The sequence below is a fragment of the Hydra vulgaris genome, chromosome 07 (genome assembly GCF_038396675.1).
Source record: "Hydra vulgaris chromosome 07, alternate assembly HydraT2T_AEP".
Taxonomy (NCBI): Eukaryota; Metazoa; Cnidaria; class Hydrozoa; order Anthoathecata; family Hydridae; genus Hydra; species Hydra vulgaris.
Window position 1 is genome coordinate 29,758,579 of NC_088926.1, and position 11,422 is coordinate 29,770,000.

Below are 11,422 nucleotides of genomic sequence, written 5' to 3' on the forward strand. Positions count from 1 at the left end.
TTCGCAGCCCTATAAATATATATATATATATATATATATATAAATATATATATATTTATATATATATATATATATATATATATATATATATAATTATATATATATATATATATATATATATATATATATATATATATATATATATATATATATATATATATATGTATATATATATATATATATATATATATATATATATATATATATATATATATATATATATATATATATATATATATATATATATATAAAACTCAATTGAGCAATGAGTGATTACGCTGAAAGTAACAGTACCAGTAATTGACCATGTACCAGTTATGACTACTTAGAAAAAAATGTTAAAATAAGCCTGACAATGGAAACGTTTTTAAAAACGTTTCCATTGTCAGGCTTGAAAATTCTCTCCTATCGCTTGGTTATACATTCGTAAACGCGGCAAATATCTGACAGCTTTGAAAAATGATGGCATTTAATGTTAATGTGCTATGCTCTTGTCTTTTTTTTTGTTTTCTTTTCCACAATTTGCAAATGAGAACCCCCAAATAAAGTTAATTTTAAAAGGTGACTTCTATTTAATTTTAGATTACATGATTTTGTTTTGAGTTAGGTTTAATATTAATGAAAAGTTGTTTATTATCTGTGTACTGCCATTTGTAGTTAGTTTTGATGGGTGGAGGGGGGGGGGTTACAAGGGGCATATATTGGATCAGAAAATCTAAAAAATTTGGTAAATGACCAATGGTTGTCATTTACTCTGTTATTCAATTTTTTTCTTAACTCGTTGTTATATGCATGTTTCATGTTTTTTTAGCAAACGACACTTGCTTTTATATTCTTAACATAATAAGTTAGGTTTATCTAATAAATGACCAGGTGGTCAAATATTAGAACAATGATGTGTCAACTTCTATATTCATTTTTTTAAATTGTTTTAAATTTAATATGCCTGCCATAACAGATCAATTTCGAAAATACTCAGAGAAAACAATAGAGAAAGCCGTCCAAGATGCAAGAAATAATATTATTTCAGTCCAGGCAGCAGCTAAAACACATGGCGTATCAAGAATTACTCTAAAATATAAATTAGAAGACAAGTTACCCATTGAAATAAAAATGGTGCCTCAAACCGTCCTAAGCCATGAAGTGGAAATACTTATTGCTAAATGGTTTCTAAAATGAAGCAAGGATTCCTGTAACTGTAAAACAACCTCAAGATAGTGTACAGTTGTTAGTTACTGACCTTAGTAGAGACAACCCGTTTACTAAAAATTGACCTAAAACAAAACTTAACTGTTTTCAGTGCATCAGTGACACAGGACAATATTTTACGATGGTTCACTGAATTTAAGAAATACTAAAAAAAAAAAGATATTTTGCAAGTCCTGATGGACTCCTCACGACCTTTTAAATTCAATGAAACCACCTATTTTTATTAACATTTTAATTCAGAAGACAAAGAGTGTCTCACAGTTTTGATCCTGGTAATGCCAACGGCAGTGTTGTAGCACCATAAATGATCTTTAAATATAAGTTACTGCCTAGGGAAATAACTCTAAACTTTCATTCCTGTTGGGCATTAGGAAAAAGTGATTCCGGCTGTGATTATTATTTTATGATTTATTAAAATTTGTAATAAACTGTAGAAAAAAATCCATTTCATTTTTAAGATTTTTTTAAATCGATTATGTTTTTTGAAAATTTATAGTTTCTTTTTTAAAATTAAATATTTTTTTAATAAATTGTATAACTCAAATCTTTTTTAGTTAATAAGAAAAAATGGAAGAGAAAAGAAAGACTAATAATATTAAACTGGACGACGACCATAGTCAAGCAAGTTATTCAAAATTATGGAATCAAGTATTTCATATATGTCCAGAAATTCATCAGCAAATTGAAATATAACAAACTTATTGAAATACAAAGAAAATTGTGATGATGTATTGACTGTTTTTTCTAAATTAAATGATTTAATTAGAAATGATGCTGTAGATAAATTTAAAGATTGATTATATACACAAAATGTTTATATAGAAACGATTGGAATTATGATTGTTAAATGTAATGTAGTAATCAAAAAGCTTTACTCGATAATAAAAAAAAAGGAAAAAGAAAAAGAAAAAAAAAAGAGACAAAGCGTTGACCTTATTAATAGAAGCATATTTTCATGGATTTCAAAAAGAAAAATTGGAAGAATTTTGTTATATAAGCGAAAATGAAAAACTTTTAAATTTAAAAAGTTTGTTAAAAAACGACTTTCGTATATTATCAAACTTTGTAATGGAAGCTTCAAATAGAGCAAGCTTTTTAGTAAGGAATTTAATTAAAGTTGTATATTTTCTTTTTTTAGTTAAATTAAAAATATTATGGCTGCTAAAGAAGAAATTCGTCTCGCTCATGTATCAAAAATATGGAGCAATATTTATATTATTCCGAAACTGTGTATACACTTTGATCATTCAATAAAATTTTTCAAATATAACGAAAACGACGACTGGGCAATGGATCATTTTTGTAAATTGAAAAATATGGTTAAAAATAACATGAACCGTGGACATTTTTGAAAATTTTTCAGTACTTCAAAATGCGAATATAAAAGCTGTTACGAACACGTTCTTCAAATGCAATAAAACCATCAGAGTACATCAAGATAAGATAAAAGGAAAAAAGATAAAGTTAAGAGAACTCTTTAACGATTTTGAAAAAGATAAAGTAAATGAAATCCTTAATGAATTTAAAAAAGAAATGGTTACCATGGAAGAAAATAAAAAACTCCTAATTTTAAAAAATCATTTAAAAGCGATTTAATTTTATTATTAAATTTTGTATGTGAACAATGTGTAAAAGTGTAATTTTTTATTTAAAATTTATTAAAAGCGATTTAGTTTTTTTATTAGTAAAGTATTTTTAATAAAAATATTATATTATTGAAATACATAATGATGTTTGGAAAAATACAAACTGATCCTGAAATAAAAATGAAAATAACAGAAATAAAATTAAATCGGCTCAAGGAAGCTTTAAAAAATAACCAAATTGTTTCCTGTCAACTTTAAAAAACATTACAATGTATGCGATTTGCATATCAACAAGACTGAAATGCACACAACAACTGGACAGATATTTTAGAAACGAAGTAAAAAATTTAGAAATGCCTTACATTTTAATTTCATATACATTAAAAAGTTTAATTTGATATACATTGAAAAACGTTTTTGTGTTTCATTTTAATTTGATATACATTCAAAAACGTTTTTGTGATTATTTAAATAAAGATTTCGATTCGCTTGATAACTTATATCAAAATTTAAAATAGACAAAGGACTTAATTAAAAACAGTGGTGTACGACTCGCAAGTTTTCTTGTTATTTAGCGAACGGGGATTCTGGGATGTCTAGTACAGTCAGATTTATAAACAATAATACTTACGTTTGACAAATTTGTAAAGAATAATTCTTTTGTAAAAATAGTTTTAACTTATTCTAAACAATAATGCCTAAATAAAATATAGCAGCAATGCTTGTTTACTTAAAAAACAAATGGTTTGTTTAAAAAACGATGAAATATATATATGTAGAAAAATAGTTTTTTATGGCATTTTTAATATTTGTATTTTTGTTATATTTTGAATCATAAAAACAACATTCAGTGTTATTTTTATTGTTCAAAATAAAAAAAAAAATAAAAACATTAAAAATGACATGAAGCGCTATTTTTATTCTCATATATTCCAAATTTTTTCAAAATGTTACATTGTTACTTTGTTTACAAACAATGTTACATTGTTTAACAAAGTAAACCTATTACTAATAGGTTTACTAAAAATAATAGTTATATGAACATGCATTTTTTAAACATATATACGTTTCAATTCTTAACTACCCTCTGCAGTATGCTAGAAGGTTTATAATATAACTGTATGGTAGACGGCAATCAGGGTTTTTTTAAACAAAAAAGTTTTTTTTTTAGACAACACTAAGATGAAGCTATATTCAAGTTTCGTAAATGTTTTAATATTTTAAAATATAGATTTTATTTAGTAGCCCAAAGTTATACAACTGCATTATGAATTGTTTATTGAGCTCTGTTAGTACAAAAAAACTCAAACGTTCCTTTTAGTGTTAATATGCTTTCATTATCGTTTTTTTAAGTTTTTATAAATATATTTGTTATATTTATTTTCCTCATCTTAAATATGAAATAAAAATTGTTAAGCATATCGAAAACTTTTAATTTCAACTTAGCACAATTCAAAAAAATGAATAAACAATTTTTCACTAAACATAATGTTTTACTATTTATGAATAATACGACCAATTTTTATAGCATGAGCGATTGCAAGTATTAACATAATAATAAACTTGTATATCACCAAAGTAGTGTTATACTATAAGAAAAACTGCAGTTATACTTTCCTATAAAATTTTCAATCAAAACATACATCATCAAATATGATGCATGTTTTGATTGAAAATTTTATAGGAAAGTATAACTGCAGTTTTCCTTAAAACTGTTTTATTAATGTTAACATCTAAAATAAAAAGTTATACATACATATATTTATATAATATGTGTTTACATATGTTTATATGTGTGTGTGCGTGTGTGTGTGTGTGTGTGTGTGTGTGTGTGTGTGTGTGTGTGTGTGTGTGTCTATATATATATATATATATATATATATATATATATATATATATATTATGCATATATAAATTAGAAAAAATCTAAATTTCTTCAACAAGTTGTTACATTAGTAAAATGGCCTTGTTCTTTTATAACATTGAGCGCTCTATTTGTAGAATACACTAACATAATTTATATATATATATATATATATATATATATATATATATATATATATATATATATATATATATATATTAGTTTTAGTATTAGTAGTATTAGTAACTTAAGTTACACACAAAAATGTTTTATTGTCATTTTTTGTTTAAAGCATCTCATCTGTTGCAGGCAACAACGTTAAACGCCAAAGAATGAGAAAGCTGTAGTAACTTCGGGATTGCATTTTCATTTTGCAGTTTCGTTAGATTATTAAGTTTTATTTTTGTTCATTGTATTTGTCAATGTTATTTTTAAAAGAGTTTGTGTTTTGCTGCATGACAAGATTATCTGGTAGTGTATTCCAAATTGATGCAACTCTATTATTAAAGAAATAATACCGTTGAGCGCAATTGTTTATGATTTCTCTGCGGTATTGTAAACGTTGGTCAGCTCGTGAAGAGATTTTCATAGGTTCTTGGTGCCAGACTACTTTATTTTTAAAATTCTCTAGTTTGTAGTTTTGAATTAGATATCCCCGTTGGCGTCTCTTTTCAAGTGATGAGCATTTAATTGCTGAACAGAGAATAGAATAATTAAGGTTATGAAAATTGTGTGGTATCTTTGGAGCACGTTTTTGAATTTTCTCTAAAATTTTAATATCTTTTTTTAAATAAGGTGACCATATTGACACTGCATACTCTAAATGTGGTCGCTCATAAACTTAATAAAGTTTAACATATCTAGATATAAGTGTATTTTTTAGAATTCCAAGCATTCGGTTAGCTTTATATGATGCTTTTGTGACTTGATCATGAAATTTAAGATCAGATGACCAAAAATATACCTAAATCTTGTTCAGTTGTTGTTACTTCAAGCTTAATTCTTTGATGTGTGCTAAGGTCATTTATATAATAATCAAATTTTAGTAAATTAGAACTCCCTAAAATATGCATTACTTTACACTTACTTTCGTTGAGTTGCATTTGCCACATTCTTGTCCATTCTGTAATCCAATTAATATCACTCTGCAGTCGTTCACAGTCTTTTTTACTTTCAATTGTGGAAAGTATCTTTGTGTCATCAGCATACATTTTACAAACATTGTTTATCTTATCAGGCAGATCATTAACGTATATAATAAACAAAGTAGGTCCTAACACAGAACCCTGAGGAACACCGCTAGTTACAGGAACCCAACCAGATATTTTTTCTCCTAAAATAACACGTTGTCAACGATTTGAAAAGAAAGAGTTTATCCAAGAAGAAAGTTTACTAACAATTCCGTATTTTTCCAGCTTAAATAATAAAGGTTTACACGGTACTTTATCGAAAGCTTTAGCATAATCAAGGAATATAACATCTGTCGATTTTTTATTTGATTTTGCAAAGGTTATAAAATCCATAGTTTCTAAAAGATTTGTGATACTTGATTTATTTGTGACAAATCCGTGTTGACAGGTAGTTATAAGATTATTATGAAATAAATGTTTTGTGATTTTATCTCTAACTATTTTCTCAAGAATTTTACAAGTACCAGAAGTGAGGGAGACTGGTCGATAATTTGCTGGATCTGTTTTGCAGCCTTTCTTATATAATGGAGTAACATTGGCTTCTAACCAGGACTCTGGTAATTCAGAATGATCAATTTAATGTTGAAATATAAGCGATAATGGTTTGGCTAATGATTTTGCACACTTTTGTAGAACTGATGGACTTAAGCAGTCAGTGTGAAATGATTTGTTTGGATCTAATTTGAGTAAATGTGATTCTACTAGAGATTGATCTATTTTTAATGAACTGATTGTGTTTGATGTTCTGTTTGGGAAATGCGGTAGTGTGTTTACATTTCCGGTTTTGAAACGGGTTAAAATTGCAAACTTAGTACATTTGCTATATCCACCTTCTTTATGCTAATATCTGATTCAGTGATCAATGCATTAATAGAGCTTGATGATGAACGTTTAGAATTAATATAGTTGAAAAGCCTTTTTGGATTGCGTTTATCATTTGATAAATCTTCTTCAAAGATTCCAATTGCTGAACGATTATACTTTTTGATTTGATTACGAACTGTGTTATAAAGATTAACTAGATATGGAACTTTCCACATTTTATTTTTATTTTTGTACCATAGTTTTTTGTTTTTTTTTACTTCACTTAATAATGTCAATTGTGATCCAAAGTTGATGCTTTTTTTGTGTGTTTTGATATAGGAGGTAAGAAGTTAGCATATAGTTTATGATATATATCTTTCCATTTTTTGTATTAATTGTTGATACTTAAATTTTTAAACATAACAATCCAATCATAACTATTATAAGCTTTATTTAGTTTTGCATAATTACCTTTTTTATAACATAATTTAGAGAAAATAAATGGGGTTGAGTAATTTGATTTTTCAATGATAAGATTCCGTTTGAAAAGTAAGTGACCTTGTGTGGCACATCCAAGAGGCGGATCAAAGACTATTTTACTTATTTTGTCTGGAGAGTCTGTTATAACAAGATCAAATGTGTTAACGCATTTATCTTTCTTAAGTATAAATGTTACTAAGTGTATGCATTGATACAAAAATGTACTATTGAGTGTGTTTATAAAATTTGCTTGAATTGGTTTGCTTGGTCCTTTGAAGTTTTTTGAATAGTCATCATTTCAAACAATGTTAGAATAATTAAAATCGCCTGTGAGTAATAGTCCCAAAAAACGGTTACTATCAATAGATTTTTTTAGCTAAAGTTATACAATTGTTAATTTCTTTCTTTCATAATTTTTTATACTCGGAGATGATATTTCATTAAACCATGTTTCGGTAACAAATATAATGTCTATAGATGTTAAGAGAGCAATATCAGATAGTTCAAGTAACTTTTTTTTGTTTAAAAATGTAGAATTTGTATAAAGACATTTAAGCTTGAGCGAGTGATTATCATTTAGGAAGTTATTATTATTATTGATAGAATTTATAAAAGGTTGCTTTTTATTGTTTACTGTAGAATTTTTTGCTAAAAGTTTTGTAGTTGTTGAAGTTTTCGACCATTAGCTGCTGTTTTGGTATCAAAAAATGAATGTTTTTCTTTTCCGTTAAATAAACGGGTCTGTGACACATCAACGCAGCGGACCCAGTCACCGCGTATGACAAATCTAAAGGTCTGATCAAGAATATCATTTTTGTGTAGATCTTCATTAGCCTCCGGTCTTTCTTTGAATAACTAGCAAACTCACCTTGTTCAGCTCTAGTTCTTTCAGGTCGAATGTGGATGTTTTTATATATACCTTTGCAAAGGTATTTAGTAGCTGCAATTACTTGCGTGCATCGTTATTTTCCAATTCAACTATAAATGTTGGTTGCGGCTGTGTTTTTAAATTTATTTTTCGGTTTGAACTAAATACTTTGACATTGGCATTGAGACTTAAATAATGCAAAATATCTTGAACTGTCTTAGTTTCTTCTTCTTTTTTTTTCAAGTAGATTAATTTTGTTTAATGAGATGCCAATAAATATAGCTTTTTTGGACTTATTTTCGCTAAGTTTAGAGTTTTCTGATACTGCTTTTATAATTGCAAGATTTGGGGGGGAATCAGGTTTGGTAAATGATGAGGCAACATCCAGATATGAAGGTTGTGTTGATTGAGTAGTACGTTTAGCTGTTAAACTTTCTAGTTTGGAAACTTCTAGTTTGATGGAAACATTTTCCATATTCCTAGCTGGATCAACTGATGGACCGTTAATCATTTTTATATTCACCAGGATGATTCAAACTTATTATACAGGGACTTATAAACACAGTATCGAACAAGATAGATAGATAGATAGGAACTAACTGAAATTAAACTAAATCAACTCATTGATGCTCTAAAAAAAATACGATGATCGAAATTCCAGCAACATAGAAAAAATTATTATGTGCGTAATGACATTTTTTTTTTTTTTTTTTTATTTAGGTGCCCCAAGAAGTCCTAACGGTCTTGTCACAGAGCACCGCGGAAGTGCATTTAACCGGGAAGTTCACATCTCCTTCCTTACTGTGACGCGACAAACCTTGTGCAATTTTTGTAATTGGAGCTTGTTAACGACGACTGGGAGTAATTTTCTAGATATAAAATAAAGATTTAGATATACCACACATTTTTATTCTAATGATTCTCCAATATATCTAAAACACTATCATGTTAATTTAAATATGGATTTTGGTTTATTTTATTATTTTTATCAAAGTTTAATATCGAAAAAAGAATGGGTTTTAGACAGAAAAAAAACAATAATATTGAAAATTGAAACAATTTTATAATTAATATCGGAGATTGTGAAAATTGTAGTTGCGGACAGCGTTTTTGTGTATCAATTTATTGCGATAGATGTTTTAAATAAAAATCGAAGATTGTGTTTTTTTGATTAGATGATTTATGTATTTGTGGCCTATTTTTTTAGAAAAAAACAAAAACAAAAACTAACACAAATAAAATTAAGTTATGCACACTTTAAAAGATGTTTTACAAGACGCTTTAAAATCATCATATGTTTTATAACATCACTTTTATTCTTTCTGTACCTATTATAGAAATTGCTTTTATACATTCTAAAAAAGAAAGAAACTTTGTTTTTATAAATTTAACTAAAATATGGTGCATAATGTCAACATTTTATTCTTATTATTGCTGTAAAAGTAATTACAATGTTCAGAACATAAATATTTTGTTATATCTAAGTTTTTGGTATAATGGTTCATTTAAATTAAAATTATTTTAAATTATTTAAATGTATAATATACACATAAATATACATATATGTATATATACCCTACAAAATTCAGGTTGGCATTCTACAACGCCGACGCAAAAGCGCAATTATCTTTCCTTTACAACGGCAAGCAACTGCCGACCCAAATACCTTGAAGTGCCAGCATGCACAAATAAATATATGTAAAAATAATAAATAAATAATATAAGTTTTTTCATAAGTTTATTTGTTGTAATTACTTTTAAATAAACTTTGTAAAAATTTAAGTTTGACAAGATCGATTTTAAAAAAATATTAATTCATTTATTTTTCAAATTAATTTTTTATTTTTTATCAAGATTATTTAGTTTTTTTAAATCTTTTTATCAAATTTCTTTTCGACCTAACCTCACTTAAGTACGACAGTCTTGTGCCGACCTGAAATCCTTCGATTTATAAAAGCTGTACATATATATATATTTATATATATATATATATATATATATATATATATATATATATATATATATATATATATATATATATATATATATATATATATATATATATATATATATATATATATATATATATATGTATGTATGTATATATATATATATATATCGTTTGATTTAGTGTTGTATTAAAATAACACAAAACTCTAGTTCGTTGAAAAGTGCACAATATTTAGGAAATTTGTTTTGATTATATATAAATTTCAAAACGAAGCGATTTGTAATTATAATTAAAAACGATAAAGAAAAAACTTTTATTATTGAACTTTAAGTTTCATGATTAATAAAAAAGGGAGGATTATTCGATGGGGGCCTTTGATGGCGCGAATATTTGCGAATTAGTTGGGATTTTTATTTTGCATCAAATCTCGCAGTTTAATGATAAAAGCAATTTCGGTATATATCGAGATGATGGACTAGCTACGTTTAGGAATAAAAGTGGTCAGGAAATGAAGAGAATAAAGAAACATTTTGTACAAATTTTTAAAAATAAAAATCTTCTTATCTCTATTAAATGTAGTTTAAAAATAGTTAACTATCTCGATTTAACGCTAAACCTTAACGATGGTTCTTTTCAGCCATATTGCAAACCAGATAATATACTGAATTATATACATATTAGTTCTAATCATCCACCAAGTGTAAAAACGTATTCCTAAGACTATTGAATTAAGATTATCAGCAGCATCGTCAAGTGAATCAAATTTGAAAGAAAGTATTCCTCCTTATCAAGAAGCCTTAAACAAATTGGGTTACAATTGCAAACTTGCATACCATCCATGTATAAAGTCAACAAACGGCAACCATAAACGCAAGATAATTTGGTATAATCCTCCTTTCAGTGCAAATGTTGTTACAAAAATAGGTAAATGTTTTTTGAATCTCATCGACCTCTACATTCCAGTTAACTACAGACTTCGTAAAATATTTAACAGAAACACAATCAAAATAAGTTATTCCTGCATGCCAAACGTAAAATCCATTATCAAATCTCACAATAGAAGCATTTTAAATAAGGAGGCAAAAACTAATGAAATCAAATGCAACTGCATCGACAAAGCCAAATGCCCAATGAACAACCATTGCCTTTCGAACAACATTGTTTATCAGGCCACCATCCATTCAAACTATCCGGAATATAAAGAAAAAGTGTATTTTGGAGTTAGCGAAACGCCTTTTAAAGTTCGGTATGCAAACCACTTAAAATCTTTTTATGCAGTTAGGTACAAGAATGATACAGAGCTATCAAAAAAAGTATGGAAATTAAAAAATATATATATACACCTTTTGTCAGATGGAAGATTGTTAAAAAATGCAAATCATACAATCCAACAGCAAGAGTTAGTAACCTTTGTTTGAACGAGAAGCTTCAAATTTTGATGTATAAAGGAGAAAACCTATTAAACACGAG

The 11,422-nt window shown here is 26.8% G+C and overlaps 1 protein-coding gene across 1 annotated transcript; it reads right to left on the minus strand.

Moving 5' to 3' along the window:
- Nucleotides 1-5,056: 5,056 nt before the first annotated feature.
- On the minus strand, nucleotides 5,057-6,889 carry LOC136082677 (uncharacterized). Its single transcript, XM_065802095.1, has 4 exons — nucleotides 6,658-6,889; nucleotides 6,053-6,403; nucleotides 5,624-5,992; nucleotides 5,057-5,499 (listed from the first exon to the last, which is right to left on the minus strand). The coding sequence occupies exons 1-4, from the start codon at nucleotides 6,887-6,889 to the stop codon at nucleotides 5,057-5,059; spliced, it is 1,395 nt and encodes a 464-aa protein (XP_065658167.1).
- Between the last annotated feature and the right edge of the window lie 4,533 nt (nucleotides 6,890-11,422).